The following is a 19144-nucleotide window of genomic DNA, read 5'->3' on the forward strand; positions in this document are numbered from 1 at the left end:
CGGTAAAATCAGGAAGAGGCTAAAGTTGCACGGTTTGGCTGTAGGGGTTTTGTTTTAGTGTTAGATGTACCATTTTTCTTTCAAAATGGTACATGATTCTGCTGCTAGCCACTGTTATGATATTTAATTTCCATATTTTTAACAATTCGGTTCTTTTATGGCCTAAAATTGTTTAAAGAATGCAAAAAACACCGACATAAGATGGCCACCGTGATCAATTGTGGAGCCAGTTCATGAGACTGTAAATAAACAAGGTCCAGTCTGAACTGAAATTAATGCACCGTCAAAATGACAAACCTGTCACTCAAATCAAATCATCTGTTTGATGTACACATTTCAGGAAATTTCGAATATTGAGATACAAGCCATCTGTTCAACAACTGTGATATCAGATTTAAACCGAATACCTCAAATACTCTAGGACTTTTTTTTTTGAAAACTGCTCAGCGTTGAATTTTCTTTTTGTGCTAGAAACTCCACTACTTAAACTTCTGTACTTGCATGTGTGTGTTTGATGTCATGTTTTATTTTTTTTTCTCAGAGTTAATTGTAATAAAATTCTTCTTTCTTTCACTCAAAACCTTGTAATTGGTTCCTTCATTTTTGTATCAGGGAACTATGTTTTAATTGAAGTACAATGGTGTAGAGTGGTGTCAATTCATCCCTCTGATCCTGACACCATGTTTCAACCACTTTTACAGAGGGCTTTAGTTTTGCAAGGGACGTCTGCCAGAAGTATGCAGAATAGTTTCCCTGTAGCAGAGCAACTTGTGAGTGCCTTCCATTTACCTCACACAGTTCATTATTCATTCAGGAAGAGGACTGAACCCCATTCACTCCTGTCAGTACTAGTTAAAATGTAGCATATGCTGTGTGAATTTATACAGGTAAAACACCTATTTTCAGAGATGACTGTGGTTTCTTGCAACCCCTTTGACCACAGGATGATAGAGAATTAGCAAAGATATCACAAAACTGGATAAGTTTCTACAGGAGGGCTATTACTAATCAACTCAACCAAGTCGCTATTCGCAGTTGGCCTTCATAGTGTTTCCTTGGCCATGGGGCAAAAGTGAAAACATTCCAAACTTTTCCTAATTTCATTGACCCCTAGTCTTATACAGTGCTTCAGCGAGGGTTGCAGCCTGGCTCATGGAAAGCTGCCAACCCCTTTAGACAGGGGCTGGTGTGGAGGCGTGGTGAAGACCGCAAATAATCATGGAGGATGGTGTCAAGTAGCTGTGGGCATGGAAGGATCAGCCGTGAGCTGCACCAGGTAGAGTCACTGGCCTTGAGAGTGTGAATACTGTCTTTGAGAGGGGACAGCAGGTTTCTACTCCATTAAAACCACTATCACGCTTCTGGGATAATGCCTCAGCAGTCCTCAGTGTGTAGGAAGACAGATTGCTGAACTAATGAACATCATGAAAGCCTCTTTGAATAATGTAAGTAACAGTCATGATGTGAGAAAGTTAATCTTGTTTGTTAGTCTTAGCTTCTATTGCAGCATTAATAATTTGGTGGAATGTGCTTGTGCTACAATGAAGCAGGAGATATTAGCCATTAGATATTGTGCCATGTTTGCATTCATAAGTGTGCAAACGTAGTGGTTACCATTTCCATGCTCAAGAGGTTGGTCTTGAGCTTTGCATAAGGACTTAAACCACGTTGGTAGTGGATTTGTCTAAATTCATTGACCACAGACTTTCTGGCAGATTTCCTATTGCACCAACTATTGAATCACCAATTAATGTTCTGAAGGCTATTTCGGCCCTCTACAGAAGAACCTGGGTGTGAACCTAGTCTCTGGAAAGCTGGAACTTACTGTCTCCTTATCCCCAGCTCAGGCTACAGCTCACTTGTGTCCAGTGTTTAGCCATGATGTCCAGGTGCCAGTGTTGGACTGGGGTGGACAAAGTCAGAATTCACATGACAACTGACACCCTCATCCGCCTAGCCGAACTCATCCTCACCCTCAACAATTTCTCTTTCGATTCCTCCCACTTCCTACAGATAAAGCGGGTGGCCATTGGTACCCGCATGGGCCCAAGCTATGCCTGGCTCTTTGTAGGTTACTTGGAACAGTCCCTCTTCTGCACCCACACTGGCCACAAACCCTACCTCTTCCTCCATTACATTGACTGTATCAGTGCTGCCTCTTGCTCCCAAGAGGAGCTCAAACAGTTCATCCACTTCAACACCTTCCACCCCAACCTCAAGTTCACCTGGACCATCTACAACACATCCCTCACCTTCCTCGACCTCTCTGTCTCCATCTCAGGCAACCAGCTAGAAACGGATGTCTGTTTCAAGCCCACCGACTCCCACAGCTACCTAGAATACACCTCCTCCCACCCACCCCCTGCAAAAATTCCATCCCCTATTCCCAATTCCTTCGCCTCCACTGCACCTGCTCCCAGGATGAGGCATTCCACTCCCGCACATCCCAGATGTCCGCGTTTTTTAAGGATCGCAACTTGCCCCCTGCAGTGGTCGAGAACACCTTTGACCGTGTCTCCTGCAACACCCCGCCCCCACAATAACCGCCCTAAGAGAATCCCCCTTGTCCTCACATACCATCCCACCAACCTCCGGATACAACACATCATCCTCTGACACTTCCGCCATCTACAATCCGATCCCACCACCCAAGACATTTTTCCATCCCCACCCTTGTCTGCCTTCCGGAGAGACCACTCTGTCTGTGACTCCCTTGTCCGCTCCACACTCCCCTCCAACCCCTCCACACCCAGCACCTTCCCTTGCAACCGCAGAAAGTGCTACACTTGCCCCCACACCACCTCCCTCACCCTCATCCCAGGTCCCAAGATGACTTTGCATATTAAGCAGATGTTCACCTGCACATCTGCCAATGTAGTATACTGTATCCAATGTACCCGTTGTGGCATCCTCTACATTGGGGAAACTAAGCGGAGGCTTAGGGACCGCTTTGCAGAACACCTCCGCTTGGTTTGCAATAAACAACTGCACCTCCCAGTCGCAAACCATTTTAACTCCCCCCCCCACCCCATTCCCTAGACGACGTCAATCATGGTGTCATGTGATTTCTGTTAGTGTTATAGTGTGTGCAGTTGCTGGGGTTACACATTCTCTACAATACATGCAGGGTCACTATCTTTGGATAGCAAGTGATGATATGGCTTCGTAAGTGTCTTTGTTGCTCCAGTATTGATGGCCAAGGTATCTTGGCTATCTAAGAGGAGAAGTGAAAGGGAAGGAGGCAACATAATGGTGCATAAACATGCTTTCAGCGTTTGGAAATTATGCATCTGAAGGGATTGTGGAATAAGAGGAGGATGATGAGGAACTAATATGCTGGGCTAAGCAATAACAGCTGCAGCTAACTAGCTCATCTATTTGGTGTTAGGGATTTGGACATGCATGCACCTGTCCACTCTCTGCCTTTGTTTATGCACCACCCTGACTGAACAAGAGCAAGGGGAAAACATCAGGGAGTGTAGTGCTGATGTGGCTCTCATGATTGAATAACAAGCAGTGTGTGTGAACTGAGAGATGTGGGTGATAGGACTATAACAGTGCTAAATGACGGCAGAGCAAACCATACGAATGTTAGGAAGGTGTCCTAATTTGTTCAACGTTGTTGGTAGCTGAGTGACTGGTGATTTGTGAATGGGACAGAATGTGAGATATAAATGGTGTGTTCACTCACTAATATTGACTGCTCATGTTCAATCATTGAACCTCCTTGAAGCTTTACACCTGTCTCCTCTGATCTAGACCCCTGGCCATGGTTCACTAGCACCCATTCTTCTGCCTGCTCATCTAGCCCAAGGTTAGACTGCTTTTCAACCCCTGTTCTTTTATATTCTTGTAAAAGGAGACACAAAACATATCTCTTACCCACACAGCTATCACTTTTTCCCACCATATTCACAGTCTGAGATAACTCCCAGGAGGCAACAGCTCAGCTTGTAGTGCCTTTTGCTCATTTCAAGTCAATCACTTTGAAGCCTCCTTGACACAGCATCAAGTGTGATATACCAGAGTCATCTCCTTGCAGATAGCTTTTGAATTTATACCCATGGTCATTTGTTTAGTTGTACCAAACTCTCTGAGTTAATCATTTCAACACTGGCATCTACCCAACAAATGGAAAATTGCCCAGGTATGTCCTGCACACAAAAAGAAGGGCAAATATAATCTGACCAATTATCCCCCACCTCCCATCACTTGACTCTCGATCATCAGTAAAGTGGTGGAAGATGTCATCAGCACTGCTATCAAGCAGCACTTGCTCAGTAATGTCTAGTTTGGGTTCCGCCAAGGCCAATCAGCTCCTGACCTCATTACAGCCTTGGTTCAAACGTGGACAAAACACTGAATTCCAGAGGTAAGGTGAGACTGACCGCCTGTAACAACAATGTCATATTTCACTGATTGTGTCATCAGGGAGCCCTAGCAAAATGGAAATCAGTGAGAATGGGGGAAACCCTCAGTTGGTTGAAATCATACCTGGCAGAAAAGATGGCTAGTGTTGTTAGGGATCATCTCCAGGACATTTCTGCAGGACTTCCTCAGAGTAGTGTCCCGGGCCCAACCAACGTCAACTGCTTCATTGAGGACCCCCATTCCATCATAACTCAGAAATAAGGATGTTCGCTAGTGATTGCACAGTGTCCAACCCCACTTGTGACTCCTCAGATACTGAAGCAGCCCATCTTCAAATGCAAGAAGAACTGAACAGTATTCAGGCTTGGGCTGACAAGGGGCAAGTAACATTCGCACTACACAATACAGGCTATGACCATCACCAATAACAGACAATCTAACCACCATCCCTTGACATTCAATGGTGTTACCAACATTGAATCCCTCACTGTCTTGGGGATTACTGTTGACCAGAAACTAAACTACCCCAGCCATGTGAATAGACTGGCAACATGAGCAGATTTAGAGGCAAGGAATACTGTGGTGAGTAACTCATCTCCTGACTCTCCCAAGCCTGTTCATCTACAAAGCATAAATCAGGAGAACGATGGAATAGTCCCCACTTAGCTGCAGGGGTGCATCTGTAACAACAACTAAGAAGCTTAACACCATCCAGGAGAAAGCAACCCACTTGATTGGCACTATATCCAAAAGCATCCATTCTATCCATCACCAACACTTAAGATGAACTGCAGAAATTCACCGAAGATCCATTAACAGCACCTTCAAAGTTTAGGACTACTTCCATCTAGAAGAATATGACAGCAGATACGTGGGCACACCATCAACTGCAAGTACTCTCCAAGCCACTCACCATCTTGACTTTGGAAATATATCACTGGTCCTTTACTGTTGCTGGGTCAAAATCCTGGAACTCCCTCCCTAATGGCATTGTGGGTCAACCCACAGCACAAGGATTGTAGCCATTCATTGCCGGCAGCTCACCACCACCTTCTCAAGAGCAACTAAGGACCGGTAATAAAGACTGGCCCAGCCGGTGACGCTCGTGTGTCACAAAGTGAACAAAAAAAAACAGCCTTGTTTCGTATTGGAACAAAACAAGTGTTGAAATTGAAAGTTTAGTATGTCTGCAGATGATCTGGAATAATTATCCTTGGTCATGACAGATTCCTAATGCGCTCAACCAGTTACCAGTACAGCTTCTGCTGCTGGACAATGACATCATTGAAATAAGGCAGCAAGGAGTTGTCATTTAGGTTGCTGTGTTTCCTGTTCCCTGCATCTGACTCCTAGGAAGCCTTACTGCAGTTGTAAAGGGTTTTGGTGAGGCCTCCCATGGAGAACTGTGCACAATTTTGGTCTCTTCAAGTAAGGAAAGATATATTTACCTTCAAAAGGGGGTGCAATAATGTTTTACTAAATTGACTTCTGGGATGAAAGAGCTTTCCTGCAAGGAGACAATAAATAAACTGGACCTACACACGAATCTCTAAATGGGTATAAGACAAGCTGATAGTGATTCTTTGAAAAAAATACACGTTGTATGTATGTATTGAATTTGACACTGAGGAATGGAATACAACATCAAAGAGTTTCAGAACTTTGCCTGAATTTTATAAATGACTTGTTAGGCCTCAGCTGGCATGTGATAAACAGTGCAAGACTCCATACTGTTTAAGATGCAAAAACTTAAAAGGATGCAAGAGATGCAACTAGAGATGAGGGACTTCAGTTATGCGGAAAAGTGAAGACTTCTGTTTGGAACAGAAACTTACTGAGAGTTGTCTTACAGCTGTTTTAAGAGAAAGAAGGGCTTCAGTTAGGTAGAGAAGAACAACTCCCTCTGTCTGTGGGTCAATAACTAGAACCTATGAATTCAAAATTTATGATCAAAGGTCTAGAATGGAAATGAGAAATTTTTCCATTCAGTGAAGATGATTGAAGCTGATCCCATAGGTTATTTTAAATTGGAGTTTGTCAGGTATCATGGATGTAGGTGTATGAATTGACCTTAGAAGTCTTGAAAAATATCTTGAAAAATGGCTGTTTACGTCTATATTGAGCATAAAAGTGAAATGCTTGCATCGGTTTTGGCCTTCGTCTTTCGCTTTACACAGTCTGCTTTTTATGGGCACATCTTAAATTCCTGCTGGTACTTTCAACACAGCCTGTTTTATCTATTTGATCTCTTGCACCCCAATGAAAAGGCATGGGCATGGGAGGGAAGGGTGAATCTTTACATTAGATGGAGACAAGACAATATTTTTGGGACTGAAAAATGGGGTTGTTTTATACATCTGGTTGACAATCTGTTGCAATAGCATATGCTGCAATGTTTGGGTGACTGAAGATGAGCAACTTGATAATTTTGAACAAAAAATGTGAATGTTGGACTAAACATGACTTTTTTTTTCAAAGAGCATAAACACAATGATTTAAAAGAAAAATCTCTTTAAAAGCCTAACATCAGTGGGTCTTGCAGCCTCTCCCTCACTCACAGGTTGCGTCATCTACCTTGCCCACTCCCAGTGTGGTTGCGCCATTTTCTACTCCATTACACAACTTCAGTTTGCAGCATGATGGAAGGCTGTAGTGAGTATTCTTCAGCCAGTGGCTTGCACTCCCCATTTCAATGAGTTGGTAAGGCTCCTGAATATACAAGTCCCACTCCTGGTAGCCCTTCCTATAAACTCCACAGGCTTCACCCCTCCCCTGGCCCACACCCACCTCCCGTACATGCACCTCTGAATCTCCTCATTCACAATTGTCATTCTTTGTGTACCCGCTAGCCCTCCATCATGCTTTCCTCTTATTTTCTGAAGACAGAGCTGACAGACAAACCATGGCCCGTCCCCTTGATCTACCTAATAGAACAGCCCTCAGCAAGAAGTGCCCAAACCCCTGACTGGAGGCTGTATATTTCCTTGATTGCATTACCCCTAACCTTTGGACAGGCCACTTAAGGACATAGTACTGACTGTAACCCACTCACTAGACTGTGGAGACACAGACCCCCTGACTGAGAAAACCCCTATCAGATGCCTAAATGTTGCCAGTCCCCTGGACTGATATTGGAGGCAGCCTTCAACTTACTGTTCCAGGACCACCTGACTGATGGGCCCCTCCATGGACTTCCATGCGGACCACTTCCCAAGATTTTTAAAGATGGCTGCTTGCAGTGCATTAGCTGACCCATGTTGATATGAGTGTGACGTAGTGTATTTTACACATAATGTGTATACCCCCTCGATTGAGCACTGTGAATGCAGATAGGTGCTAAGCAAACAAGCATTAAGACAGCATGTGAGTAGCCCAGAGATGCAACATGGCCTTGTCGTTAAGCTGGCTGCTTGTTTGTGTGTGTGTAGTGTCCCAATGCAGCCTTTTAATGGTAGGTGCTTGTGCAAGTCTATGTTTCCAGCATTCCCTGCCTCCTGAAGAGGTACCATGAGTGCATGAGAGGTGTGTGTGGCTGGTGTTGGTGGATCATGCCCAGCACTGAAATTTGGTCATAAATAACATGGAGGTTGCTCAAAACAAGCGGGAAGCCAAATCCGCCATATACGCGCTCTGGTTTATATGTTGTGTTTTCTCATTATCTAGCTTGTTGGCTGAGTCTGATAAGATAGCCGAATATTAATGAGGGGAGTTGGGCCATCAACAAGATATTTAAAAAGCAATAATTTTCATTTAATTGATAACTTGTCGCTTCCAAGTGAGAACCCTGCCATGCCATTTATAAACAGCATAAAAATGGTGTAAGATGCCCCTGTTGTCAAGATGGGCCTCACCGGGCTTTACCACAATTCTGTCATGGCCCACATCACACAGACCCATAGAGCTTTCTGCCCTATATGTATATAACAACAATCTTGTTCCTAAGTAGGATTATTGGACACTTGTGACTTTTAAATTACTGATTATATTCCTGTTCTGCCATATGTCATTTTATTGGAAATAATTACATAAAGCCTCTTTAAAATATCAAGTGATTAAAAGTGAAATAGACGGTTTTGCTGAACTTGGCTCTAATCCCTGACTTCCCCATTTGGAACTACATCCTGCAGAGATGCGTCAGAGAGAGCCTGCACCTATAAATGACTTCAAACAAACTCCAGCTAAAAGACTTTGACTTGTTTAACTCTGCATCGGTTCTAACCTGCTATTGCTTCCTGTGAAGCACCACAGGAAGTATTTCTACATTAAAGGTGATTTTAAATGTTAGTTTAATTTCCTCAGTAATGAGAGAAAGAGCTCTGACTAAGGCATGTATTAGCAAAAGCAATGTAAAGGGACAAAAATGACTGGAATTCCATTCTCTTGTCCTGCTTTTTTTTTAAATGAATGGCCTTCCGCACCTGAAGCCCTTAAAATACATGTTGAAATTCTTAAAATGGAACACAACACATTATCTTTGGAGGGTACCAGGCATCAACAAACCACAATTAAATTTTCAATTAGACATAAAAATGGTAAATGAACTGGGATAAATGTGGTGGTGTCAGATTCATTCCACTTTTTTATTTTTATTTCTATTTTCATTTCCTGTGTTGTGGATGCAGCTGTTTTAATTAACATGTAAAACATTATGCTAACCAGGGAGGGAAGAGAGGGGTAAGCATTATTATTCCAAGTTACGAATAAGTGTCTTAATGGATGTTTCTTAAAGTCATACGCTTCAGATTTACTTACGTATAATCCATAAAGTGTGGAAACAGGCCATTTGGCCCAACAAGTCCACACTGACCCTCCAAAGGGCATTCCATCCAGACCAATCCCCCTCCCCTTTTCCACCAACCCTGCATTTCCCATGCCTAACGCACCTAAACTTACATATCCCTGAGCACTATGGTCAATTAACACTGCCAGTCCACCTAACTTGCACATCTTTGGACTGTGGGAGGAATATGGAGCTCTTCACAGAAACACATGCAGACATGGGGAAAATGTATAAACTCCACACAGACAGTCCCCTAAGGATGGAATGAAACCCAGGTCCCTGGTGCCATGAGGTAGCTGTGCTAACCACTGTACCACTTTGCTGTCCACTAATTGACTTTCTATAGACTTCATTTTACAATTAAAGGAAATAGTTCTATAAAATTCAATTTTTCACATTGAACATAGTCTGCAGAAACAACTTGTATATCACCTTTACTACATGAAACATGCACAGCATTTCAAAGGAGCATGATACTATGAAGGATTCTCCTTCTGAGCCTCTCTCCTCACAAGGTTATGAGAGAATGTAATGAGAGAACAGTTGTATGGTCCAGGAGGACTATGGTGACTTTACCTTTTTTTGTATTATGAGATTGTGCCATATAAACAAATTTTTGACCGAACGCCCAAACATTTAACCTAAAAGTTAGTTCTTAAGGTGTATCCTAAATGTGGAAAAGGCGATAGCAATGTAGGGAGGGAATAATAGCTTTGGGCAACTGGCACATCAGTCACCACTGCTGGGAATAAAATTGAGGCACTAAATCCCAGATTTGATGAGCCCATGTATTTCAGAGTTTTGTGGGGGTGGAGGAGGATACAGAATAGAAACAAGTGAGACCATGGAGAGATTTTACCAAAAATGGGCGGTGTCAGTTTTGGGGAGTTTCAAGCAATTCTGCACTGACAAGGTTCCGCATTGTAGACTGGTTAATAAGGTTAGATTGCATGGGATCCAGGGGGAGCTAGCCAATTGGATACAAAATTAGCTTGAAGGTAGGAGACAGAAGTGGTGATGGAAGGTTGATTTTCCGACTGGAGGCATGTGACCAACAGTGTGCCACTAGGTCTTGTGCTGGGTCCACTGCATTTTGTCATTTGTATAAATGATTTGGATTTGAATATAGGAGGCATGCTTAGTAACTTTGAAGATGACACCAAAATTGTAGTGGAGAGTGAAGAAGATTATCTAAGAGTACAACAGGACCTTGACCAGGTGGGTCAGTGGCTGAGGAATGGCAAATAGAAACTAGTTTTGATTAATGTTAGATGCCGCATTTTGGTTAAGGAAAACCAAGGCAAGACTTATATAATTAACAGTAAGGCCCTGGGGAGTGTTGTCAAACAAAAAGACCTAGGTGCAGGTGCGGGTGCATAGTTCCATGAAAGTAGAGGCACAAGTTAACAGGGTAATGAAGAGGGCATTTGGTACACTGCCTTCATTGGTGAGTGCATTGAGTATTGGAGTTGAGATGTCATATTGTGGCTGTACAGGACATTGAGGCCATTTCTAGGTACTGCGTACAAGTTTTGAGTTGCTGGATTTGTTTGATGCCAGCCACATTTAGCACGGTGATCATGCCACAAAACATGATGGAGGTTATTTTCAATGCGAAGGCGAGATTTTGTTTGCACAAGATCTATGCGGTGGTCACTATTGCCATTAATGTCATGTGCAGATGCATCTGCAGCTGGCAGATTTGTAAGGATGAGGTCAAGTATTCTTTTTTCCCAGTTTGTTGGCTCCATCCAGTCTAGCAGCTGTATCCTTTAGGACCCAACCAGCTTGATCAGTAGTGCTTCTGCCGAGGTACTGTTGTTGGTGGGTATGGAAATTTCCTACCCAGAGTAAATCTTGTGCTCTTGCAATCCCCAGTGCTTACTCCAAATGTTGCTCAAGATGGCGGAGTACTGATTCATCAGCTGAGGGAAGATGGTACATGGTAATTAGGAGGTTTCCTCGCCCATGTTTAACCTGAAGCCATGAGACTTCATGGGGTCCAGAGTCAATGTTGAGGACTTTCAGGGCTAATCCCTCCCAACTGTATACTGCTGTGCCACTGCTTCTGCTCAGTCTGTCATGCTAGTGGGATGGGACATATCCAGGGATGGTGATGGTGGTATTCAGGGCATTTTCATTCAGGTATAACTATATCAGGCTGTTGCTTGACTAGTTTGTGAAACAGCTGTCCCAATTTTGGCACTGGCCCCCAAGATATTAGGCAGGAGGACTTTGCATTGTTGATAAGACTGTTTCTGTAGTTGTCTTTTCTGATGCTTAGGTTGATGCTAGGTGGTCCGTGTGGCTTAGTTTCTTTGTTGAGACTTCTTAGTAATTGATCCAACAAAGTGGCTTGCTAGGCCATTTCACAGGGCAGTTAAGAGTCAACCACATTGCGAGAGCCTAAGAGTCACATGTAGGCCAGACCAGGTGAGAATGGTCGAGTGTACATTACTGAGCCAGATGGGTTTTTCCCAACAATCACAGTTTCACAGCCATCAGTAGCTTCTTAATTCCAGATATTTTACATTGAAATCAGATTCCAACATATGCCATGATGGGATTCAAACCTGGGTCCCCAGAACATTTGCTGAGTTTCTGGATTAATGTTCTAGTGATAATACCACTAGGCCACTGCCTCCCCTGTGGCATGGTCAGGATTTGTTTCTGACCAGAATTTGTATCTACACACATGGATACTTAGTTGCCTTCAATCCATCTGTGTAAGTGCCTGATTAATATACTTGTTCCTTGAAGGGCCTCACATCAATCACAAGTAGAATCGGTGTGTTCAGACAGATAAAACCACCCAGTGCACCACTGACAGTTCAGTGGGAGCTATTTCACATTTTCAGTGTGGATTTGTGATTCTGGTAAGGCCGGAAGGGAACATACTTTGCATAGTGAATCGCAGTCTCAACCTAGTAATCTAGGATTCCTCTCAAACCTTGTAATCCCTGTTAAACTCATCAGTTCTGATGTTCCACTATTCTGAACTCTTCAATTTAAATCTCTACCTTCTAATATTACCCCCTGAGCCCCGTGTTTACACCCTAGCCATACTAGCCATAAGGGTGCACTGTTCTCCATTGATCCCGGGTTGCTGGTGACCATTGATGACCTCTTTGCTATAGTCAGGAATGTCCTCCAATGCACTTTTGCGCCCACCTTTTGTATTTTTAGTTTCCTCCATTACAAATTTTGTCTAGCCCAAAACGCTGCCTCCAATCTCCATCATTGACTTCCCAACTTTCCTACCAGTGTGGTGACTTCTGATAACCCAACTTGACATTAAGTGCACAGGCCCCAGATCTGACTGTGCCCACCCCCTTAACCACCTTAGATGGAGAGCCCTGACTGATCTCGTTGCAGTTTCTTGACTGGTTGCACTGGACCTACGGGACTCAAAGTGTCTCACTGCCCAGACTATCAGGACATGGAACCCCTGACCAGACCAAGCAGCTGACTAACTGTGTCCATGTCCCGGACTAAGATGGGGAGGCAATGGCCCTATGGTATAATGACTAGACTATTAATCCAGAGACCCAGGTAATGTTTTGGGGTCTGGGTTCAAATCCTGCAACAGTGTAATTTGAATTCCATAAAACAAAATTTGGAATTAACAGTATAATAATGACCATGTATTGATTGTCAGGAAAACCTTAACTGGTTCATTAATGCCCATTAGGGAAGGAAACTACCGTCCTTACCTGTTCAGGTCTTCATGTGACTCCAGACCCAGAGCATTGTGAGTGATTCCTAAATGCCCTCTGGGCAATTAAGAATGGACAAAAAGTGCTGGTCTAGCTAGTGACACCCAGATCCCTTGACTGAATATTAAAATAAGGTTATTCGCTGTTTTTGACTGACTGGTGACACCCCCAACTGAGGACATGTGTCCCATGGCCTGATTTAGGACTTTGAGGTATGGCCTTTTGGTTGCCACATAAGCTGCTGAATTTTTTTTTGATGAAAAGACAAATACAATGACATAGGGAGGCAGATAGGATTGATTTTGGATCCTCTAGCTACTTCTTGAACTTGTTCAAAAATTGATGACATGTTTTGAATCTAAAGGTATGCTGACATTGGTGAACTGTGCCAAGGTGAAGTGGGGAGCTACACTGCAGGTGGTGTCCACCTTTGCTAAAGTGGTTGCCTTGATCATCATCATCATAGCTGGGTTCGTGCAGCTTTGTCAAGGTAAACAGTTTTAATTTGTTACATTTCATTAATTGGAAATCTCCTGAGACATACAGTATATGATGATTTTATGTTTGTAAAGTAATTAACTGTTGCAAAAGAATCCAACATTGTTTAAATTCATTGATCCATTGACAAACTGCAGTAACTAGTTACTCAGAGTTGAAATGTGTCTATCTCTGACTTCTACTATACTTTTGCTAATGCATAATTGGAGATAATAAGCTGCTTTGGCTTAAGTTGGAATCTTGGCTGGCTCAGAAGGTGGTATGTTTAACTACCCCTCTGGTGAGCACATAATCTAACTTGGCACCACAGCACCATACTGAAACAGTACTGCATTATTCAAATAAAACATTAAAACAACATCTGTCTTGGTAAAATCTAAAATATCCTGTGGCAATAATTGAAGAAGAGCAGTTGGTTATTCTCCAATGCTAACACAAAAATACTATCTGTTTATTCGGGAGCTTGGACTTTGTAATATTGAAGTTCATTGGTTCCATTTGCCCCAATTCAAAAGACATGTTGAGGACGTACGAAGTGCTGCGTAACTGTAAATTCATTCCTTTCTTTCTCTTGATGTTAAATGTTTATGAAATCTGCACAGCACTTAAGAACAGAATTTTGCTCATTGGAGTGAGAGATTTATTGGCAGCTCTCCCGATCTTTCAGCGATTCATTATAATTGTTGGATTACTCTAGTGCCACCAACTGTGTCAATTAAAATTGATTTAATCTGCAAGATTGCAGTTTGCATTGTTCAGCCCTGCACCTGCCTCTTCAATATTCAACCCCATTGTGCCAATGTCTGAACTCACAAAAGGTACCCATGTTTTGAGACTGGAAAATGTAACAATTCATTTGAAAAAGATTTTTTTTGAGTCTTGTTGAAAACTTTGTTTCAACCAGCATATTATGACCTGACAGTCTTGATAACTGACAAAAATGATATACCTCAAATACTGTAAAGTTTACTGTATTATTTTATCCAATTATGTTTTTATAATTTGTTCATCTCAATGTAAACAAACTTGGTCAATCGAATGGCCACACAAAATATTAACAGTTGTTTCAATTTTGAGTGAATTTTTCTTCAAATACCATGACCTACTGCAATGTCCGGGAAGTCAGTTGAGAATGCAAGTGAGCAGGCACTCTGCAGTAAGTTTTATTTAAGGCAAAATTGCATTTTTATTTAAGTGATCAATGCTGCAAACAAAATATAACGGTGGATAGAAACTCCTTGTATTAAGTTTTAATTACTTAATGCGTCAATTCACGTTGATTATGTAGACCTCTTAATTATCTGGAATATTTGATCAATTATCACTGTCCTCATCCCATTGGTACCAGATAATAAAAAGTTTACAGTGTATATTCAGAGATTTCAGAATCTTCACCTTGTAAAGGCTTATTCACAGGAATATACTGAATTCCATTTGTTCATACTGAATACTATTTAATACTATTGCAGGAGAAACGGATAAGTTTCAAGATTCCTTTCAAGGCTCCAAATTAAATGCTGGTGAGATGGCTCTAGCTCTGTATTCAGCACTATATTCTTATTCCGGCTGGGACACACTTAACTTTGTGACTGAAGAGATTCAAAACCCTGAGAGGTGAGTAATGTGATTTATTTAAGATGTCTGCTTGTTCACAAACAAGGTAAGGGCAGCCGATACAAAATAAACAAAAAGAACAGTGGATATTGGAAATCAGAAATAAAACCCAGAAATTGTCGGAATAACTCAGCAGGACTGGCAACGTCGGTGGATAGAAAGCAGACCTGAAGTGTTAACCCTGATTTCTCTCCACAGATGCTGCCAGTCCTGAGTTTTTCTAGCCATTTCTGTTTTAGCGTAAAAAGAGGCTATGGTCAGGGAGTCCATTAACTGATGTCCACAGTATTATCCTGTCTTCTGCATGGTTAGTTCTGGATCCTGCTTATTAGGTCACATTACATGTCTCTCTCTTTCTGTCTCTCTGTCCCAGTCTCTGTCTCTCTGTCCCAGTCGCTGTCTGTTTCGCTGTCTCTCTCGCTCTCGCGCGCTCTCTCTCTCACACGCACACAGACACACACCACCCCTCCCTTTTCTCTTCTTGCCACCCGCCCCCCCCCAAAAAAAACAGATTCAACAGCCATCCACTTCACTTCATGCTAAACTTTTCACATTTCACAGTTAGGCTGGGCTCCTTGAACTGTTCAAAAAGTTACTGGTTTGAATACCTCAGTATATGCTGTTGGTAATCAGCAACAGGTTTCCTTGTCCATGTTTGATCAGATGCCATGAACATTCATCAATATTAAGGATTCCCAGGGAAACACTCTCTTGTGTGTGCTCCACTATAACAGAAGATACAAGAGATGGCTTGGTAATGTCTAGCACATTGCAAGGTACAATTTTTGGTAACATGACTAAGTCAGGCTATAGTTTGACAAGTCTCTTCATTAAGCACCTTAATCACTTCCTATGGCTCAATATGCAAATTCCCCCCTTTATCGTTTAGTGGACCTACCCTTTATGTAGTTACTTTCTTGCCCTAATATGCTTTAGGATTCTCCTTAATCCTAATTGCCAAGGATATATCTTGGTCCCCTTCTAGCCCTCCTAACTTGTGTTTTAAGTTCATTTCTGCTTCCTTTATACTCTTCAAAGGTCTTGTTTGATTTCTGTTTCCTAAACTTTACATATGCTGCCTTTGTCTTTTTAACTAAATTTACAACACCTTTGTCATCCAGGGTTCATGAATCTTGCCATCATTACCTTTCATCTTCACAGGAACATGCTGGTCCTGATTCCAGTCAACCGGCTTTTAAAAGACTCCCATATGTCAGATATAGATTTGCCCTCAACCAACTGTGTTTCTCCCCCCCATCCAATTATTCTAGATCTGCCTATTGCTGTTGTAATTAGCCTTACCCAAGTTTAGCATTTTCACCTGATGATCGTTTTCATAATTATCTTAAAACTAATGGAATTATGATCACTGTTCCCAAAATGCTACCCCACTCAAACTTCGATCACTTGACCAGACTCATTCCCCAGTACAAGATCTAGTACGGCTTCCCTATTTGGACTACCTTCAGAAGACTTGAACCCATGTCCCCTGGGCATTAACCTGGGAGTCTGGAATGTAAATTCTGTGATATTACACTGCAGCACCTCAAGTAGCTTGTATATCCCTGCTAAATCCTTGATGAAATTTAGAATTTAAATGAAAAATTACTTTTAAATGTTAAATGTGAAATAAAAGCAAAGTTAGATTTTAGAAACAGAATAAGATTCTCCTTACTCAATGAATTCATAGCACTCTGCTGCACTCCAGTACCTGACTTATTGCAGTAGTAGTGTCACAAACCAAGGTAGTTGTCATTGGGGGTGACTAGGGACATTTAGCATTGTGGCAGGAGGCTTAAATAATAAAATAGGGCTGCTGGAGACAATGTTTCAAGCAGGAACCACCAATTCCACAAAACAGTTGCTCATTCCAGAAAGGTTATAAACAATAAAATCTACAATGACTTTAGATTGGATTGTTGAAGCTATCATAAAAGAGAGTGAATTATGGTAAATGAGCCATTTTTTGCATTTGTTTATTTGACAATGATATTGTTTGCTCTGTGACAGGAATCTACCCTTAGCTATAGCCATTTCTATGCCTCTTGTAACCGGTATCTACATCCTAACAAATGTGGCTTATTATGCTGTCCTGGATATCCCCACCATCCTCCACAGTGATGCCGTGGCTGTGGTAAGTCATCATGCAAAGTTTTGCGATTGAAATATGCCTTCAATGAACATTTTTGGGACACACTTTACACATGTTAAAACTTGCCTACATTTTCCTCCCTTAAAGTACTGAGCTTCCTTGTGTGTTGCTGATTGTTTCCATTGTAAATCAGGGTTCCATGTTATTTAAGCAGAAACTCTGCAATTCAAGTGTGCCCTGAGAACTCTGCATCTCCAACCTGTTATATTCAGTTTTGTTCAGAACCCTACCTGTAGGTGTACATTGAACAATTTTTTATGTTTGCACATGAAATGTCGGCACTGCTAGTTGGGTCATTGCCATCTCTAATTGCTTTGAAGAAGGTGGTGGTGAATTGTCTTATTGCATAACTACAGTCCTGGGGCCTGAGTCACCAAAGATGCTGTTAGGAAGGGAGTTCCAGGATTTCTGCTAAGTGACAGTGAAGGAATGGTGATACAGTTCCAAGTCAGATCGAATATGGCTCAGAGGGGAACTTGCAGCTGTTGGTGTCCCCACACTCTTTGTCCTTCCAAGTGTTATAGTTTGCAGGTTTGGACGTTGCTGTCAAAGGAGCATTGGATGGTTTAAAGTTACAATTACCATTATCCGTAACTGTCTCATCTAGAGATACTCTTTGACATCAGTAAGTGGTCTTCCAGGATGACAGAGCCAGGTGCCAGCTTTCTGATGTCCCTTCATCCTTCCTGTGGATACTTCAACCATCAAAAATTCAAGTCTTGGTTAGATTCTCAAGCATGCTGTGGCACTTTTAATTATTTGTCCTCTGACAAAATGGCCACAGCACGCTGCCTTCCTATTGATTAAGAAGCCTAAAAGCAGGTACAGAACTACTTTGAAGGTCAGTAATTAGATTTGCAACCCAACAATAGTCCTGTTGCTTGAAAGGTCAGTAATTAGATTTGCAATCCAACAATAGTCCTGTTGCTTGAAAAGGAAGCAAAGTTGTGAAATTCAACTAATCATGTCTAATTCTGGGCCGTGGACTATATCAAGGATGCAAAGGCTTCAGGGACAGTGCAGAAAGGATTTATGAAGATGACTCCAGGAATGAGGGACTCAGTGTTACGTTAGTAGTTTGGAAAAGCTGGGTCTACATGTTCTGCTTAAAAAGGACATTTTTTTAGACATGTTCAAAGTCAGGACTGGTCTAGATCAAGTTAATAGAAAGAAAATGTTTCCATTGACACAAAGTTGCAGCACAGTGGGTAGCACTGCTGCATCACTGTGCCAGGGTTTAATTCCACCCTCAGACGACTGTCTGTGTGCAGTTTGCACATTCTCCCTGTGTCTACGTGGGTTTTCTCTGTGTGCTGCAGTTTCCTCCTGCAGTCTAAAGATGTGCAGGTCAGGTGGATTGGCCATGCTAAATTGCCTGTAGTGTCCACGAACAGGTGGATTAGCCATGGGAAATGCAGTGTAACCGGGACAGGGTAAGGAGTGGGTGTGGGTGGGATGCTGTTCAGAGGGTCAGTGTGGACTTCATGGGCTGAATGGCCTGTTCCCAGGGATTCTGCGGTTCTGTTTTAAGAACGTAGATGGTACTGTAGTGAAGACTAGTTCAATCATGGCTTTCAAAACACAATTGGAGAAGCAGCTGAACAGACAGCTTGCAGCAGTTGTGGGATGGGTGGGACAGTGGGACTAACAAAGTTGCTCTTGTAGACAGCTGGCACTAACATGATGGTCGGCATGGCCTCCATCTGTTCTGTAACCGTACTACGCAATCAATTTAATTTGTGAAGCTGATGGTGTGCAACCATAATAAATTGAAAACCAAATGATAATTCAGCTAGAAAGTAACAGTAAAACATATATATATATACCAGAATAGCATTAATTATCTTCTGTTGGATTTATTATAGCATACAGTATGAATCGTGTACTCACGTCATCTCCCCTTTAAACTTTCATAGGCTTTCTTCAGCCTTTATTCAGAATATGCTGCTATTGAATCTCTGAGGACTGACAGGTTTTTTAATTCGTTAATTAGGAGTATGTATGAATCTATGA

At 42.2% G+C, this 19144-nt stretch overlaps 1 protein-coding gene across 10 annotated transcripts in view; it reads left to right on the forward strand.

Moving 5' to 3' along the window:
* Window positions 1–19144, forward strand: part of si:dkeyp-120h9.1 (Y+L amino acid transporter 2-like) — a 158172-nt gene that overhangs the window by 120104 nt on the left and 18924 nt on the right. For all 10 annotated transcript variants that reach the window (XM_059653405.1, XM_059653404.1, XM_048555870.2 and 7 more), the window contains 3 exons: window positions 13232–13357; window positions 14835–14979; window positions 16990–17113. In XM_059653405.1, the coding sequence (XP_059509388.1) occupies window positions 13232–13357; window positions 14835–14979; window positions 16990–17113 (395 nt within the window). The remainder of the gene's footprint in view (window positions 1–13231; window positions 13358–14834; window positions 14980–16989; window positions 17114–19144) is intronic.

The sequence above is a fragment of the Stegostoma tigrinum genome, chromosome 2 (assembly GCF_030684315.1).
Source record: "Stegostoma tigrinum isolate sSteTig4 chromosome 2, sSteTig4.hap1, whole genome shotgun sequence".
NCBI classification, from domain to species: Eukaryota; Metazoa; Chordata; class Chondrichthyes; order Orectolobiformes; family Stegostomatidae; genus Stegostoma; species Stegostoma tigrinum.